This window comes from Phocoena sinus, chromosome 4 (genome assembly GCF_008692025.1).
Source record: "Phocoena sinus isolate mPhoSin1 chromosome 4, mPhoSin1.pri, whole genome shotgun sequence".
NCBI lineage: Eukaryota > Metazoa > Chordata > Mammalia > Artiodactyla > Phocoenidae > Phocoena > Phocoena sinus.
The window spans coordinates 62,804,142-62,822,811 of record NC_045766.1 but is presented as its reverse complement, the minus strand read 5'-3'; the positions used below and the strand labels follow the sequence as shown (position 1 = coordinate 62,822,811).

At 41.5% G+C, this 18,670-nt stretch overlaps 1 protein-coding gene across 9 annotated transcripts in view; it reads left to right on the top strand.

Moving 5' to 3' along the window:
• IGF2BP2 (insulin like growth factor 2 mRNA binding protein 2) overlaps nucleotides 1-18,670 on the top strand; it is a 165,024-nt gene that overhangs the window by 117,746 nt on the left and 28,608 nt on the right. For 6 of the 9 annotated variants that reach the window (XM_032631556.1, XM_032631554.1, XM_032631552.1 and 3 more), the window contains 6 exons: nucleotides 3,252-3,315; nucleotides 5,323-5,595; nucleotides 7,642-7,776; nucleotides 15,046-15,168; nucleotides 15,502-15,637; nucleotides 18,429-18,557. In XM_032631556.1, coding sequence (XP_032487447.1) covers nucleotides 3,252-3,315; nucleotides 5,323-5,595; nucleotides 7,642-7,776; nucleotides 15,046-15,168; nucleotides 15,502-15,637; nucleotides 18,429-18,557 — 860 coding nt within the window. The remainder of the gene's footprint in view (nucleotides 1-3,251; nucleotides 3,316-5,322; nucleotides 5,596-7,641; nucleotides 7,777-15,045; nucleotides 15,169-15,501; nucleotides 15,638-18,428; nucleotides 18,558-18,670) is intronic. The other 3 variants (XM_032631560.1, XM_032631557.1, XM_032631555.1) reach the window with 2 other exon arrangements.

The window sequence follows — 18,670 nt, the reverse complement described above, 5'->3', positions numbered from 1 at the left end:
GTAGGACTCCTACCCCAGAATCGCCTGGAGTGCTTGGGAAAATGCAGATTCCTAGGGCTCACTGTAGACAGACCTACAAATTAAGACTCTATGGGGGAAGAAGTCATGAATCTGTATGTTCAACAAGCACCCCCAAGTGATTTTTGTGTGTACTCATTTGAGAGCCTCTGTCTTAGGAACAATGCTGTAAATCCCCAGAAAACATATATTCTTTTTCCTGCCGCCCTTATTTTTGTCTTCTAAAACATGAAGTGCTATGATTTTTAAAGAAAAAAAAAAGGGTACCTCAGCTGATACCTTATGTAGCTATTTAAGAGTCCCTGAAAAGTAGATTCTAAGCTCCTGATAGGACAGGCAGTAACATGTGATAAAGATTATTTTTGCACTGACCTAGAAAGCAGACTATGAATTCAGTCACTTACTGACTGTGAGCCCTTGTAAAAGTCACTTAACCTTATTGGCTCAGTTTCCACATGTGTATAATGGGGAGAATAAATTTACCCTTCCTGTATCACTGAATAGTTGGGGCACCCAGAGAGAACCTGAATAACTATTTACAGACAATGGAGTCATACATAATCGTTAAAGTTCACTTAGGAAAAATTACAGAGAATCCATTTTCTCATATGCAATCTGTTCTATCCACCAGTATAATTAATATAATAGTTTTAAAGCAGTAGTTATTCAGATGCTCTCCACTCCTGAATATTAAGAATACTATTAGTCAGTTTCATACTGCTGACTGCCCATAACCAAAGGTGAAGGGAAAGAGCTCAGAAGGAAGACATGATTTACAAGGATTCTGTTTTCTCAGTTCTTGTTATTTCCCTCGAATGGAAAAGAAGACATTCTAATAAGGAATGGATTTAGTAGGCAGGATGACCTTCCAGACATGAACCTGTAGAAGGTACTAACTAAAACCATGTTGTTAAACTTAGGACAGTGCCATGCAAGGAAGAAATACTCCAGGTCCCTGGGGGCAGTTCACAGCTCCAATGGCACCTGTGCCCCGAGAGCACCCAGTTTCTAGCTGCCTCACAGCTACGGATAGAAGTGCTGGGGTGTTGTTTTGTTTTTCAGTAGGATTTTAAGGAGAGCTTTCATGTCCAATGAAATAAAGTATTTGAATGGAGCTCAGTTTTTCCCAGAATCACAGGTCTGATTTCCTGAAGACAGATGTCTTTCAAGAACAGAATATGACTAAGGAGTAGAACAAAATCTGAGAATCTGAGACTTCTAGTGGATAGCTTTATTCGGGAGGTTCAAAGCCAGCCTTTCTCCCGTTTTGGAGTCTTCAGCCTCATCTGTAGCACTATGAAGTGCAGATATGAGGCCTCGTAGCATTCAGTGTGTCAGCACCGAAAGAGGATGGTTGTGGGCTGCACATTCTCTATTTTGCACTATGAGGACCTCTCTGTGTATTAGAGAGCAAAACGAATACCCCCAGGCCAAGGCAAGGGCTGGGCTCAGCACCGGTGACACGTAAATCTCAGTGGCAGTTCCTTCCTGAGGATTATGCCTCCCCTCCCCATAAGGGCTGCAGCTACTTTGAAGTTATTGGATAACAGTGGTCTTTAACCTTCTTGAGAATCATATGGAAATTATAAGCCAGAAAAATCCACATACCCACAAATTTGAATATTTGCAGGGAAGTGGGGAGGGTGAGTAAAGAATTCCTGAAGCTCTAACATGGATTCAAGATTAAGAATCCCAGGACTTCCTTGGTGGTCCAGTGGATAAGACTCCAGGCTCCCAATGCAGGGGGCGTGAGTTCGATCCGTGGTCAGGGAACTAGATCCCCCGTGCCTCAACAAAGAGCCTGCATGCAACAACGAAGATCCTGCATGCCGCAGCTAAGACCCAGCACAGCCAAATAAATAAATGTTTTTTTAAAAAAAGATTAAAGGGCTTCCCTGGTGGCGCAGTGGTTGAGAGTTCGCCTGCCGATGCAGGGGACCATGGGTTCGTGCCCCAGTCTGGGAAGATCCCACATGCCGCAGAGCGGCTAGGCCTGTAAGCCATGGCCACAGGGCCTGCGCATCCGGAGCCTGTGCTCCGCCACGGGAGAGGCCACAACAGTGAGAGGCCCGTGTACCGCAAAAAATAATAATAATAATAATAAAAGATTAAGGATCCCTGTACTATAGGGTTTTATTATTATTTTGAAAAGCACCTCTATTGTGGTTTTCTTGAATTATCCTCACCTTAATGTTGTTAATTCCAAGTCTCCCAATAGCTTAAATGTTTTAGTGGGGGAGGATGTGATTTAGTTATGTTTACTGGTTTTGGGGAAACCAGTATTTTTGGTTTAAGTTTACTGACTTAGATTGAGAAAGTTTTGTCTTGCTGTTTGAATTCATTTTTTATGTCTGACTTTGGAAGAAGAGGCAGGCAATTATGAATCAAGATAAAGCAACTCACAAGAGTGATCCCTTATTAACCACTCTTAGAATTTCTGTGTTCTCTTCAGTCAAGTGGGTTGGAATTGTCAACTTTCTTTATTCATTGTACGCAGTTACCAGATTTAACTCACACAGTCAGTCAAGGAGATCTATCAGAGGGGAACAAAAATAGTAATAGTTCAACCTTATCCATGAATGAAGAATTAAAATTAAAATACTTCTTATTATTTTATACATATATCCAGTTATTTTTAAATAAATGCAAATTATAACAAAACTCATAGTGGTACAATAAATTGATACAAACTTTTAGGAGAATAATCTGAAAACAATCATTAAAAAGCATTATGTTCTTTTACCAATGATTTTCTTTCTAAATTACCCTAAAAAAATAATTCAGAAGAGCACAAATCAAGTGATATTTGCCACAGTGGTGATTTTTATCAACACTAGTCAGAATAGCAAATACTGAGAATAACCCATTTGTCAACAGTTAAGGAATGGTTAGGCAAAAGTCATGGCAGATTTATTTGCTGCAATTTTATGAAGGCATTAAAAATGAAAAATCCAAAGAAAATGTGCATATACATATACATGTGCAAAAATGTTGATAAAATTAGTGAAAATGCAGTTTTGAGTGGTATATACAATTGATTACAAATGTGTATATACAGTTGATTACAAATTCCTATGAATGCACATGAATAAAGATAGAGATTCAAGTAACTCTAAGAGATAGGGCAGTGAGGTTTTTTTGTGCATTTTTCTCTAAATAAGTTTATTTACATTAGCCAGAGGGTGGCAGCTTTTTTTTTTTCTATGACAATGTAGTTTTTGCTTCTTTCCTAGTCAACACAGACACAGAAACTGCCGTTGTCAACGTCACATATGCAACAAGAGAAGAAGCAAAAACGTAAGTGGATTTGGGCTTATTTCCCTTCAAATTTGGGCGTGGGGGGGTGGGTGGAGCTTGTCTTTGAATTCCATTGAGTCCTGTATTTATAAACCCTTTCTGAAAAGATGCAGAACTTTGACACATCAGTGGAGCCCCAGGGCATTTATACCAGAGTGTCTGTTTGTTGATTGTACAGAGATTTTTATCTTGAAAAATGTTGAGCCTTGGCATCAAAACCGAGGTGGGAGCTGCATCTTGATATAGTCAGGAATAGAGGGCACCACATCTGTGACATTGTGTCCACTAGAGTCTGCTTTGATGGCCACTAGGAGCCACTTCCACCTGGAGCTTCCTCCATGCACCATGAGGAAGAAGCCCAAGCCCGCTTCTGTCCAAACTCATTGAATGGATGCTGAAACCTCATTTTCCCTCTATGAATAGTAAAAGAGGGATCCACCTTAGTGACATCAGCCCAAATGTGTATATTGTCATCTAGGAGTGGTTCATCAAAGAGCACCTGGCTCAGGTTCTTTTTCCTACTCACATTCACCTCCTAATCCCACTCATGGCTACATTGCTTCAGTGTTGGTTAATTGTGAGCTTGGCTGTTAACACACATGGGACTGAATTTTTTTTAAAAAACAACAACAACAAAAACAAGTTCCTTTTTGTAGAGGGTCCATGAAGTGCCTGTCAGGTCATTGTAACTAGAATTATGGTCACATGTGGCATAACATCTGTATTGGTTATAAATGTCCCAGGATTATACTTTTATTCCTTTTTCAAGGTTGCCACACCCATGAATACATGGCTAACCCATTCTCATACCACTAGTTTTCAAAATGTTAATGTTGCATTGAAAAAGGCAGTAGTCATTTGCTGTTGACTTTTACACACGTATGTAAGCAGGATACATATACCAACAACTGAACCTTTACAGTTCTTGTCCATCTGCTACTTAGGTAGGCCCTCTGTACATGATATTACTTTGTTGCTTTTATTGAATTCAAAAAGTGCTGCTTTGTAATAAATTCGTAAACCCTAAACAATAACCTTGTAGAAGAGGGTTAATTTTTTCACATGCTGCCAAAGACACGTGAAAAAATGGTTGCACTTCATGTACAGTTTTTAAGATGCAATAGTGGGATTTATCAAATTGATAAGTCTTTTAAAATCATAATACTTTGTACTTCTGAGGATTCAAGGAAACAAGTGCTCTCTTAACTGCTACGGGGTAGTACATGTTGAAACCTTTCTAGAAGGACACTGAGCAATAATGACTTAAAATGTTAGAATTCTGCCTACTCTCTGACCCAGCAATTCCATTAGGAATTTGTCCTGTTTGCAAAGTTGTAGTTGCAAAGATGCCCATGACAATACTGTATGCAGTAGTAAAAGATTAGAAACATATATATATATATATAAAACAATAGAGAATGAGTTGCAAAAATGATGGCAAATCAATAGAGTGTTAAACAGCCAGTAAAAACTAAATTGCAGGGTATTTAATCACTTGGAAAACTGTTTAGAGTATTGTTTTTAAAGGTTATAAAGTAGTATGTATGGTATTAATCCATTTGTATACATAATAATATATTTATATTTAAGAAAGCTATTGGATGGGCTAGGGTGTTTTTCTTATTTGTGCTTATCTACTCTGAATTTTCAGTAATAACTGTATTACAATTAAAATTTTTAAAAAAGGACAATTTTATGCCAACATTTTACAAAGAGTTTTTGATGATGGGGATACAGCCTTGAGTGGTGAAAAAAAGCAGACTGGCACATTGTCTATCAAGTCTGACCAGGCCTGCACGTTGTAATGACGTGTTTAATTTGTTAACCACAAGCCCTGAGGGAGCAGAGATGGCACGTGTCTTGCTCACCGCTGCATCCTTAGTGCTGAGGACGGCACTCACGTAGGCAACGAGTAAAGGAGAGTGAATGAACCGGTCCATTGACCCTGGGGGGGTCTCCTCCAACCCTGTTCTCTAACAAAGCTCACTTGCCCCTGCTGCATTTCAGAGCCATCGAGAAGCTAAGCGGGCATCAGTTTGAGAACTACTCCTTCAAGATTTCCTACATCCCGGATGAAGAGGTGAGCTCCCCTTCGCCCCCTCAGCGAGCCCAGCGTGGGGACCACTCTTCCCGGGAGCAAGGCCATGCCCCTGGGGGCTCTTCTCAGGCCAGACAGATTGATTTCCCGCTGCGGATCCTGGTCCCCACCCAGTTTGTTGGTGCCATCATCGGAAAGGAGGGCTTGACCATAAAGAACATCACTAAGCAGACCCAGTCCCGGTACGTGCCTCCGGGGCTTCCTTTGCTTCCTTCTGAGGGGTCCCCTGAGTGCTGGTGGGTCCCGGCCATTCCCAGGTTGCTATTGCTTGCATCAGCAGCGGGGGGCTGTGCTGTATGGGACTATGGCTTCTTTAAATGGAACTACTAACAGACTAACACAAAGCCCAGGGGCTTTAATGAGCTTTCATGCCAGTGACCTAAAGGTCATACCCTGAAACACTAATAGTTCATAAACAAGGTACTAATGACCTCACAGTCAAGAATTGTTCTCATAAGCTATCTGATACCTGTGAATACATCTACATGTTTTTAAAACAACAGAGGTATGGGGCTGAACTTCACGGGACCCTAGAACCCGCGTATCTTAGCTCTTGCCTCCTCTCCTGCGTCAGAGCCCTGGGTGGTAGTCATTCTTTGAGACCACCTAGGGAGTCTCACAAATAGCTACATAAAGGAAATGGGTGAGTCACTGTTACATTGAGCAATAAATAAAGTACATTAGTCTTATGTTTAGTTTTCTGTCTGTTTAAGGAGACTGAACTGGTAGTAGGAGTTGTAGTGGATAAAGTGACTTGTGAAGTTGTTGAGTTTTGTGTGTTCGTAAGACCACAGCATGATGTAATGAACAAAGCACAGGTCTTGAAAACAAAGACCCTTGTTCAAGTTTTACCACTTAATAGCTATATGATCTTAGAAAAAATATTAAGGTCTCTGAGCACCAACTGCTTCTTCTGTAAGCCAGGAGTATTGTGAGGATTAGGACAGTCAGGCAGATTGAATGAAATTACAAAGCACTTAAATTACAAAGCACCAAATTACTGACAAATATTTGTTATTTACATGCCTAGTGCATTTTATTCAGGATGTTGAGTGTCTTGTAACCTGAAAGAGAAAACACTGTTTTCTGCAAAGTGACTGAGTTACTTCCAAATAATGGACGCTTATATGAGTCCCAGAGTTTAAAATCATAGGAGTGAAATGATGAGATAGTACAGGGGGCAAATACTATGTGATGTTTCCTTTATGTTAAAATCAGTCCCCTTTTTTTCCCTCTAAGTTTTCTTCACTGAGAAAGTGATTTTTATTTGTATGTCTTTTTGTTCCAAAGATTATTTAAAGTGGCTTTATAAATGCAGCAAGGTTAGGGACTTCCCTGGCGGTCCAGTGGTTAAGATGCCACGCTTCCATTGCAGGGGGCGCTGGGTTCAATCCCTGGTAGGGGAACTAAGATCCCGCATGCCACGCAGTGTGTCCAAAAAATAAAATAAAGTAACTAAAAAAAAAAATCATTTAAAAAAATGCAGCAAGTTTAAATACAAGTGAGTTAGTTCTCAAAGTGTGTGCCCATTTTTTTAGAAATAGGCCAGAGACTTGGATTTGGGCTTTCTGACAGCCAGAGTAAAAAAGGATACAATCAATTATGTGATTTTGAAAGTTAAAAACAAATAGAGCCACAACTACCCGAAGAAGTCTGATAAAGTCATCAAGCTTTTGAGCCATTAGTTTTTAAGAGCCTGGAAGAAGGCAGGCTGCCGGTGGCCAGGAAACCAAAAACTTAGGCAGAGAAAGGGCATGCCTCTGTTTTCTGTCCATACTCAGATACATAAAGCTTGCTTGAATTTGGTGGAGTTGGATTAACATATGGCTTTTAAAAGCTGCAGTCAGTTCAGAGACCGGCACTGTGCCAACGTGCGGTATTATCCCGCTCACTTTACTCTTCACTTCTAAGATCATTGGAAAGACTACACAAAACACTGCATTTACCAAACTGGCTTCATTACCACGTTGCCTTGGTGCCTTTGCCCAGCGGCACTCCTGTAAGAAATACTCCCTTCTCAGTGGAGCTGCCGAGAATTTTGGGTTTGGCACAAGACCCCCTGCCCTGCTTGCCGCCTTCTTGGAGAATGGCATTGGTTGCAAACGTGCTCACGACACTTCCTGGTCTGTCTGTGTCCTTGCTGTACATTGGCCAGTGCGACGCATTCTTGGGACTAGGATCCAGTCCCAGATGACGCTGTGCTATGGCTCCTGATTCTTTTCCTGCAGGGTAGACATCCATAGAAAGGAGAACTCCGGGGCTGCAGAGAAGCCTGTCACCATCCATGCCACCCCAGAGGGAACCTCTGAAGCATGCCGCATGATTCTCGAAATCATGCAGAAAGAGGCTGATGAGACCAAACTGTAAGTTTGCATGCAATGCACAGACCACTCAGCAGAAAAAAAGATTAGGTTGTCATTCATTTAACCCAGGAAAGTTTTAAAAAGCTGTAAATCTATTTCTCAGTAAAGAGAGCAGGGGAAAGATGATTTTTCAGAAATTTGTTCCTAAAGAGAATACGGTGGGAAATAGATCTTTTATGTTTATAACATGGCTGCTTCTCTACTTGTATGTTTCTCTTGGTGAGCCTAATGCTTCCATCACTCACTGGTAATAATTATTGGTAGGAACATATAGACCCGTGCTGTCCAGGGCCATGCAGTGATGGAAATGTTCTGTATCTGCACTGTTCAATACGATAGCCACTAGCCATGTGTTCCTGTTGAGTGCTTGAAATGTGCCTAGTGCAGTGGAGGAACTGAATATTTTATTTTAATCCATTCAGACTTAAATAATCGCTTGTATGGCTAATGGCTATCATATTGGACTGGGCAGATACAGAAAATACATTGTTGTCAAAACCATCATTTACTATGCTGGAAAAGGGTTGTGTCACCATGCTCCTAAGCCACTTGCACTCTTAAAATTGGATTATGTTTCCTTAAATAGTAGAAACTGGTATCTGAGTGGCTACTTCATTCTTCTTTGTTTTTCTCTCTCCCCCTGTCCATTTCTTTTACAAAATATTTCTTAGGATTCCTGAGTGTTGTACCAGTTTGAATGACAAATACAGTTCTTAGTAACTTGTATAATTTAGTAATACAAATTTATTAATTTGCATTATAAACAAATTAATGGTAACGGAATAGGCAATATAATAAAAAAGGCTCTATGTTTGTTTGGCAAAATCCACTTACAGGCATGTGTGGCAGTTTTAATAAAGAAGCAGTGAGGGGGCTTCCCTGGTGGCACAGTGGTTGAGAGTCTGCCTGCCAATGCAGGGGACATGGGTTCGTGCCCCGGTCTGGGAAGATCCCACATGACGCGGAGCAGCTGGGCCCGTGAGCCATGGCCGCTGAGCCTGCGCGTCCGGAGCCTGTGCTCCGCATCGGGAGAGGCCACAACAGTGAGAGGCCCGCGTACCGCAAAAAAAAAGAAGCAGTGAGGGATGAATTGAATATAAAACTGATTTAGCAAACAATGTCAAATAATAGTGTTCCAAAACCAAGAAGATGAAAGTAGTTCCTAAAAGAAAAACGTTGCAAATCTATTCTTAGATTTCATAAGGGACTCTAACCTTTCACTTAACTAATTATTTACTATTTGGGGCTTTTGAAACCCCCCACATGCTGTGTCTTAATTTGAAGAAGCCCCTCCCTCATCTAAGTTATTGAGAATTTTATAAATGTTACCCTCCTTGGTCCTTTGAGCTAGATGTAAGCATCTTACAATATTCTGAAGAACCAAAAAGACTGATGTATAAATTGGATTCTTAAAGTATTCATGTAGAGCCAAGACAGAATTTGACTGTCTTTGAAATACTTTTCTTTTGAGTGTGGCACCTTGCTGAGCACTGTGCCGGGTTGAGGCTACAGCCCTGAACAAGATCCAGTTCCTTTTTTTATCCAGTGGGAGAGACATCTGCTAAACAAATAATTACACCAGTAAGTAATTAAGCACAGCTATGAGAGATGCTACAGTGGAAAACAACTGCAGGTACCTGGAGGCCCTAATCAAGGTTTTAGGGGGACAAGAAGAGATTTGAGGATTTCAGAGCAGGCCTCCCTGTGTAAGTGACATTTAAGCTGAGCCGTGAGGAAGATGAGTAGGAGGTGGAGGATGGAGGAGAATAGGGATTCTAAACTTTCTTTCTATTCATTTACCAAATATTTATTGAGTACATATGTCTGTCAGGCACTGTTCTATGTGCCAGTGGACAAAGCTGACAAAAAAACCCTGCCCTCTGTAAGTCACATTCTAGTGGAGCTTCTTCAAACATCCATGTATTTTGAGGCAGTAGTAATGCATCTGTTCAATGCTCTTGGTCTCAAGTAACAGAAAACATAACAAGTGGCTTAAGCAATAAGAAACAATTATGATGTCACATAATTAGAAGTCCTTATTATGTGAGAGTGACTGAAAGGTCAGTTGAATCATAGACTAAAAGGCCCATGACTTTTCTTTCTGCTTTACCTTCTTCAGGGTGTCTGATCCCCTGATGATGACAAGATGACTGAAGTGATTTCAGACCTTGGATCCCCACAGAAAACTATTTAAAAGTTGAAAGAGAAGGCATCCTCTCCTTGTCCCCCCCGCCCTTTTTTTTTGAACTTTTTTTAATTGTAAAAAAAACAAACAAAAAACACCTATCATAAAATTTATCGTCTTAACCATTTTTAAGGGTACAGTTCAGTAGTGTTAAGTGTATTCACATTATTGTGAAACAGATCTCCAGAACTTTATCATCTTACAAAACTGAAACTCTGCCTGTTAAACAACAACTCCCCTCTTCCCTCTCCCTCCAGCCTCTGGTAGCTACCATTCTATTTTCTGGTTCTGCGAATTTGACTATTTTAGAGAACTCAGATAAGTGAAATCATACAGTATTTGTCTTTTTGTGACTGGCTTATTTCACTTAACATAATGACGTCAAAACGAATTCATGTTGTAGGATTTCCTTTTTTAAGGCTGGATAATATTCCATTGTGTGTGTATACCACATTTTGTTCATTCATTTATCCATTGATGGAGATTCAGGTTGCTTCTACCTCTTGGCTATATGAATAGTGCTGTTTTGAAATATCTCTTTGAGACCCTGCTTTCAATTCTTTTGGATATGTACCGAGAAGTGAGATTGCTGGATCATACAGTAGTTCTATTTCCAAATTTTTGAGGAACCTGTTTTCCATAGCAGTTGCACCATTTTACAATCCCACCAGCCTTTCACAAGAGTTCAAATTTCTTCACATCCTTATCAGGTATATGACTTGCAGATACTTACTTCCATTTCATAGGTTGTCTTTTCATTTTGTTAAGTGTGTCCTTTGATGCACAAAAGTTTTTAGGTTTGGTGTAGTCCCATTTGTTAATTTTGCTTCTGTCAACTGTGCTTTAGTGTTATATCCAAAAAACAGTAGCCAAGTTCACTATCGTGAAGCTTTGCTCCTTTGTTTTCTTCTAGGAAAATTGTACTTTCAGGTTTTACATTTAGGTCTTTAATCTCTTTTGAGTTAATTTTTGTATATGAAATAAGGGTCTGGCTGCATTCTTTTTTTTGGGGGGGGGGTACGTGGGCCTCTCACCATTGTGACCTCTCCCATTGCGGAGCACAGGATCCGGACGCTCAGGCTCAGCAGCCATGGCTCACGGGCCTAGCCGCTCCACGGCATGTGGGATCTTCCCAGACCGGGGCACGAAGCCGTGTCCCCTGCATCGGCAGGCGGATTCTCAACCACTGCGCCACCAGGGAAGCCCCCAGCTGCATTCTTTTGCAAGTTTTCCTAAGATAATTTTCGAAGACACTGTCCTTTTCCCATGATGTAGCCTTGGCACCTTTGTCGAAGATCATTTGACCATATATGCAAGGATTTATTTCTGGGATCTCTATTCTTTCCTCTTGGTTTATTTTTCTGTCTTGATACCAGTACCATACTGTTTTGATTACCATAGCTATACAATATATTTTGAAATCAGGAAATGTGAGTTCTTTTTCAAACTTGTTTTGATTATTCAGGGTCCCTTGAGATTCCATATGAATTTTTTTAAAATAAATTTATTTACTTTGTTTATTCATTTTTGGCTGCATTGGGTCTTTGTTGCTCTGTGTGGGCTTTCTCTAGTTGCAGTGAGCGGGGGCTACTCTTCGTCGCGGAGCGCAGGCTTCTCATTGCAGTGGCTTCTTTTGTTACAGAGCACAGGCTCTAGGCACGTGGGCTTCACTAGTTGTGGCACGTGGGCTCCGTAGTTGTGGTACACGGGCTTAGTCGCTCCATGGCATGTGGGATCTTCCCAGACCAGGCCTCAAACCTGTGTCCCCTGCATTAGCAGGCGGATTCTTAACCACTGCACCACCAGGGAAGCCCCTCCATATGAATTTTTACAATGAGCTTTTCTGTTTCTGCAAAAGTTGCCATTGGAATTTTGATAGGGATTACATCAAATCTGTAGATTGTTTTGGGTGGTGTGGACATCTAAACAACTTTAGGTCTTCCAGTCCAGGCATCCGGGATGTCTTTCCATTGATTTCTGTCTTTAATTTCTTTCAGTGTTGTTTTATAGTTTTCAATGTGTAAGTCTTTTACTTCTTTAATTAGGCTTATTCCTCAATACTTTATTCTTTATGATGCTATTATAAATGGAATTATTTTCTTAATTTCCTTTTCATATTGTTCATTGTTAGTGTATAGAAACACAACTGTTCTTTGTGTGTTGATTTTATATCCTACAGTGTTGCTGAATTAGTTTATTAGTTCTAACAGTTTTCTTGTGGAATCTTTGTTTTCTACATATAAGATCATATCATCTGTGAACAGAGATAATGTTACCTCTTCCTCTCCATCTTAGATGTCTTTTATTTTTTTTCCTTAGCTACTTGCTCTGGATAGGACTTCTAATAGTATGTTACATAGAAATACTGAGGGCATCTTTGTTTTGTTCCTGATCTTAGGGGAAAACCTTTCAGTTTTTCACCATTAAATATGATGTTCACTGTGGGCTTTTCACAAGTGGCCTTTATTATGTTGAGGTAGTTTCCTTCTGTTCCTAAATTGTTGGGTGTTATTAATCATGGAAAGTTGTTAAATTTCATCAAATGCTTTTTCTGTATCAATTGAAATGATCATGTGGGTTTTGTCCTTCATTCAGTTAATGTGGTATATTATATTGATTAATTTTCATATGTTGAACCATCTTTTCATTTCAACTTAAAGGACTCCCTTTAGCATTTCTCGTAGAGCTGATCTGATAGTAATGAACTCCTTTAGCTTTTGTTTATCTGGAAAAGTATTAATTTCCCCATCATTTTCAAAGACAGTTTGCTAGATGCAGTATTCTTGGTTGATAGTTCTTTTGTTTGTTTGTTTGTTTTTTTGCGGTACGCAGGTCTCTCACTGTTGTGGCCTCTCCCGTTGCGGAGCACAGGCTCCGGATGCGCAGGCTCAGCGGCCATGGCTCACGGACCCAGCCGCTCCGCGGCATGTGGGATCTTCCCGGACCGGGGCACGAACCCGCGTCCCCTGCATCGGCAGGCGGACTCTCAACCACTGCGCCACCAGGGAAGCCTGATAGTTTTTTCTTTCAGTGCTTTGAATATGTCATTCCATTCATTTCTGGCCTGCAAAATTTCTGCTGAGAAATCCATCCATAATCTTATGGAGACTTCCTCATATGTTACTACTCACTTTTCTTTTGCTGCTTTCAAGATTTTCTCTTTGACTGTAGACACTTGGGTTATAATGTATCTCAATGGAATTCTCTTTTGGTTTATCCCAGTTGGATGTTCTTGGAGCTTCTTGAATCAGTATGTCCATTTGTTGTCTCAGATTTAGAAGGTTTTCTGCCTGTTTTCTTTGAATAAGCTCTCTGCACCATCTCTCTCTTCTCCTTCTGGGATTCCAATGACATGTATTTTGATCCACTTGATAATGTTCCATAAGTCCCTTAGCCTTTCTCCACTTTTTTTTTTTTTTTTTTTTGGGCTGCGTTGGGTCTTCCTTGCAGCACGTGGGCTTTCTCTAGTTGCGGTGAGCAGGGGCTATTCTTTGTTGCGGTGCACGGGCTTCTCTTGTTGTGGAGCACGGGCTCTAGGCACGCGGGCTTCAGTAGTTGCGGCGTGCGGGCTCTAGGGCGCATGGGCTTCAGTAGTTGTGGCACATAGGCACTAGAGCGCAGGCTCAGTAGTTGTGGTGCACAGGCTTAGTTGCTCTGCAGCATGTGGGATCTTCCTGGACCAGGGATCGAACCTGTGTCCCCTGCATTGGCAGGTGGATTCTTAACCACTGTGCCACCAGGGAAGTCCCTTTCTCCACTTTTTAAAAATTCTCTTTTCTTTTTTCTCCTCTCATTTGATGATTTCACATGACTGATCTTCAAGTTTGCTGATTCTGTCTTCTGCCTGATCATGTGTGCTGTTGAACCCTTTTAATGAATATTTCAGTTCAGTTATTGTATTTTTCAGTTCTGTTATTTCTGTTAGGTTGTTTTTTAATAGTTTCTTTTTCTTTGTTGATATTCTCACTTCATTCATGCATCATCGTCCTGATTTCATTTAGTTGTCTGTGTTCTCTTTTAGGTTATTGAGTATCTTTATGATCACTATTTTAAAGTCTTTGTCAGGTAGCTCATAGATCTGCATTTCTTTAGGGTCAGTTTCTGGAGTTTTATTTTGATCCTTTCATTAGGCCATGTTTCCATTTCTTTATATGCCTTATAATTTTTTGCTGCGATTTGAGCATTTGAAAAAAAAACACCTCTCACAGTCTTTGCATACTGGCTTTGTTCAGGAGAAGATCATCACTAATCAGTCTGGCTGGAGGTTCTAGGACCTCTCAAACCATTTCTGATCTCTTTCACCCTCTGGCTTCTGACTATGGAACTGCAGCTCTAACAGTTCACCTCTGTTTTCAGCAGCTTCCAGACTCTGGCACCAGGCTTGTCAACTCTAAGTCAGGCGAGACAGAAACCAATCACTCAGGCAGCTCCCAGGCAAGCCAGAACGTGGGAATCATGGTCCAGTCTTTTGTTTCTGTCCCAGGGGAGGATCCCTGGTATGGAGGATTTCCTCCCAGTTTCCCCTTGCTATACTGTGTAGGGGAAGAAGCATGAAAGGCATGCCAAATGCCACAAAATTTCCTACCCCTTTTACTTGAATCTGTTTTTGGTTTTATAAAAGCCTGGGTGCTGTAGCTTCTCACCTGATCTCTAGAGTTCTTAGAGAGATAGTCTAGCCTATCTTTTGTTGTCAACTTGGTGTTTCAGTGGGAGTAGGAGGGCCTGTAGCTTCCTAGTCTACCATCTGACTGATGTCATTATCCATTGTGCCTTTTTTAAGAGCAAGGAAAACCTTCCTGAAATCACCCAGCAGACTTAATTCTCATACCAAGTTGGCCAGATCTCTCTCATGGACCCATTTCCAACCAGTCACAACAAGGGAGTATAATTACCATTATTTGGCGTGTGTTAATCAGAATTCACGCACCAGAGTTAGTGAAGGACCCAGCATCTCATAAAGCCCATGGCCACTTGGTACCTGAACGAAAATGGCTTCTATTTGTAAGAAAAAAGGAGGGCAATAGCTCTTGGGAGGCAACCGTTGTGTTCACCTTAAATGTTAAAATGTGGCTTGTGTCTTTTAGAGCTGAAGAGATTCCTCTGAAGATCTTGGCCCACAATGGCTTGGTTGGAAGACTGATTGGAAAAGAAGGCAGAAATTTGAAGAAAATTGAACACGAGACAGGGACCAAGATAACAATCTCATCGTAAGCCTCTTGTTCAGATTAATTGTGCCCAATAATGGAGAATTTGAGCATTTTGATATATTCATCTGCTTTAAAGTGGGAATGTAATCATAAGTGATATGATTATATTCAACACCATCAAAACAAATACATAAATAGTTACCAGTCAAACATTTTCTACTGTGGATTTGATCTAAGTCACTACAAAGATTTGAGATAAGATGGCAGATATTCTGTGCCACAGCGTGTGGTGTCTTCTCCCTGTCTCCTCCACCAAGACTTGTTTGTGAGCCTTCTGGGATTTTATTTTTCCTTTTGAAAAAAGGAAATTTCTCTCTTTTTCCTGGTGGCCAGCTTGCAGGATTTGAGCATATACAACCCTGAAAGAACCATCACTGTGAAGGGCACAGTTGAGGCCTGTGCCAGTGCTGAAATAGAGATTATGAAGAAGCTGCGTGAGGCCTTTGAAAATGATATGCTGGCTGTTAATGTAAGTGCCTACTGCTTTCTTCTCCACTGGTTTTCACATGTATTTTCAGGCAGGACCCAAGCCTCTCTAAGCATAATTGCCATTCAGAAAGTGAAGAAGCACTTTAGAATAGGTATGCAGAGTTATTCATGTCTTTTTGGGGCAAGGGCATTAGAATAATCAGGAAACGAACTAGTAAATTATGATAAGTGCACTGGACAAAATAGTGTGAAGTCAACAAAATCACAACTTGGAAGATTTTAAAATGAGGAATTGCTTATGATGTATTGTTAATTAAGAAAAGAATATATAAAAGTATATATAACTAGGGTTATAATTATGTAAAATAATATGGGTCAAAATGCCTGGAAGGCTATATATAAAAATCAAAATAGCTGGTATGTTAGAAAAGTGGGATTTTTTCCCCCTATTTTCCAATTTTAAAAATACATACTTTAAAAATAACTTCTGATTTTCATCTCTCACTGATCTGTTCTTTTATTTTTTTAATTAATTAATTTATTTTTGGCTGCATTGGGTCTTCGTTGCTGCGTGCGGGCTTTCTCTAGTTGTGGCGAGCGGGGTCTGCTCTTCGTTGTGGTGCGTGGGCTTCTCATTGTGGTGGCTTCTCTTGTTGTGGAGCACGGGCTCTAGGCACGCAGGCTTTAGTAGTCGTGGCACATGGGCTCAGTAGTTGCGGCACGCAGGCCCTAGGGTGCACGGGCTTCCGTAGTTGCAGCACGCGGGCTCAGTAGTTGTGGCTCACAGGCTGTAGAGCGCGGGCTCATTAGTTGTGGTGCACGGGCTTAGTTGCTCCATGGCATGTGAGATCTTCCCGGACCAGGGATCAAAGCCGTGTCCCCTGCATTGGCAGGCGGATTCTTAACCACTGCGCCACCAAGGAAGTTCCTGATGTATTGCCCAGTAAATGTTGTCATCCACCTCAGCTCTAATACTTCTAGCGGACTGATCTGGGTTTGTTCTTCCTGTTATTACTACTAGTTCCAACTTTTTAATGGGGAGACACCATGCTAAAGTTCATTCAGAAATCTTAAAAATATTTGTCTGTCAATCAAAGCACAAACTCAGCTCAGAGGAGTAAATTTTTTCATTTTTTATGATAGTGATTTTTTTAACATATACAAAACAGGAAAGGATACTATGATAAGCTCTCATATGCCCATAATCCAACTTCAACAGTTACCAACTCATGGCCTGTTTTGTTTCATCTGAACCTTTATCCATATCCCCACCCACCTTGGATGACTTTGAAGAAAATCCCAGACTTTGTATATAACATTTCACAGAAGAATAAATGTTGACGAAGGACTAGGTAGGTTAAACGCAGCCCCAGTTTCCTCACTGCAGCACTTTCCACAGGACCTTCTTACTCAGGTCAGTACTCTCTCTCCCACCTCACCCCAAATCCCCCCTTAGTAGCCCTTGTCACATCATAATTACGAGGGACAACGAGGAGAAGACTTCAGTGTGAACTTCTCCCCTGTTTGTGTGTATTTGTCTGTGAAAGTATCATCCACTGATCTCATTTTCTTCTTTGGGGATCTTGATATCTTATGATAAACAGCTCTTTCCGTGAACACCTGGAAATGCTGCAAAGGGTCTGGGTGCTCCAAACATCTTCCCCTGAGCATATATATCACTTAGGTTCATTCATGTCTGTGCTAAAGTCATGCATTGATAGGTGAATAACAAAACTACTAGATCTTATACATGAATGGGATCAAGGTTAAGGATCCTAGCTCTCCTATTCCAGACATTCTAAAAGAAGACAACTTACTGGGTGACCCTAGAGCCACAGATAAGAAAGGAGAAAATGTTAAGAGATTTGCTTAGCGTTCAGGGGGCAGTGGTGGGACAGGTTGGGTACAGGCCAGGGTGGGCCCTGCATCATTCCTCTGCCTCTGAAGGGGCAGGCTGTGTGAGCCTCCCCATATTTAAATGTGAAATTAGCAAGTGAGAAGATCGTGAAGCTGGCAACTAAATGGTAAAGAAGCCACGGTTGTGAACCATTCTGAATATGGATAGTGGAGTTTACATAAGTGGTATCTTCGTGAAGGGTCTGATCTTTCCCTGGGTAGAGTTAGGAAAAACTATTAATCTAATATGTTTTAAACATATTCATTCAGCAAATATTTATTGAGTACTTACTATGTACCAGGCACTGAGCTCACAGCACTAAATAGGACAGTCTCTGTCTATAAGGAAATTGTGGTCTAAAAAGGGGAGAGGCAGCTACACAGGCCATTCAGATACCATGTGATGCCTGCTGTTGTAAGGAAACGTGGGCGTGTGAGGAGAGCACCTTGAGCTGAGGCCTTTGGGGTGAGAGAAGGCTTCCTCGAAGAGGGGACACCTAAGCTCAGGTGAAACCCACATGACGAGTAGGATGTAGCCAGGTGAGGAGGGAGAGAAGCACATTTCTTGCAAGGTAGACAGTGTGTGGGGGGGTCCAGAGGAGAGAGAGGAGGACGACCGGGCAGAGTGGAGGTAAAGGGTTAGCAGGAGAGATGCTGGTGAGATGGCCTGGGTCCCCAGGAAGAGCCTTGCTTGCTGTGTTAAGATGTGTAGACACTCTCAAGGCAGCAGAGAACCTTTGAAGGGAAGCCACAGTCAGGTTGAGGTTTGGAGAGCTCACCCCTGCAACACGGTGAGGAAGAGGTCCACGGGGCCTGGGCGGAGCTGATTGATTAGGAGACCCTGGTGCCATCCAGGCAAGAGATGGAGGTTGACCCAGGCAAGCTGGACCTCTCAGGTCTCCTCCCCTCAACTTTTTCTCCATTTTTATTCCCAGCAACAAGCCAATCTGATCCCGGGGTTGAACCTCAGCGCACTTGGCATCTTTTCAACAGGACTGTCCATGCTGCCTCCGCCAGCAGGGCCCCGAGGAGCTCCCCCCGGTCCCCCCTACCACCCTTTCACTGTAAGTAGCTCAGCTCTCAGGGGTTTGCTCATAGGCTCCTCCAGGCAGCAGCATTTCTCTGCCATGTTGAATCAGAGCCAGAGCCTTCATTTGGAGGCTGTGCTCATAAGGGA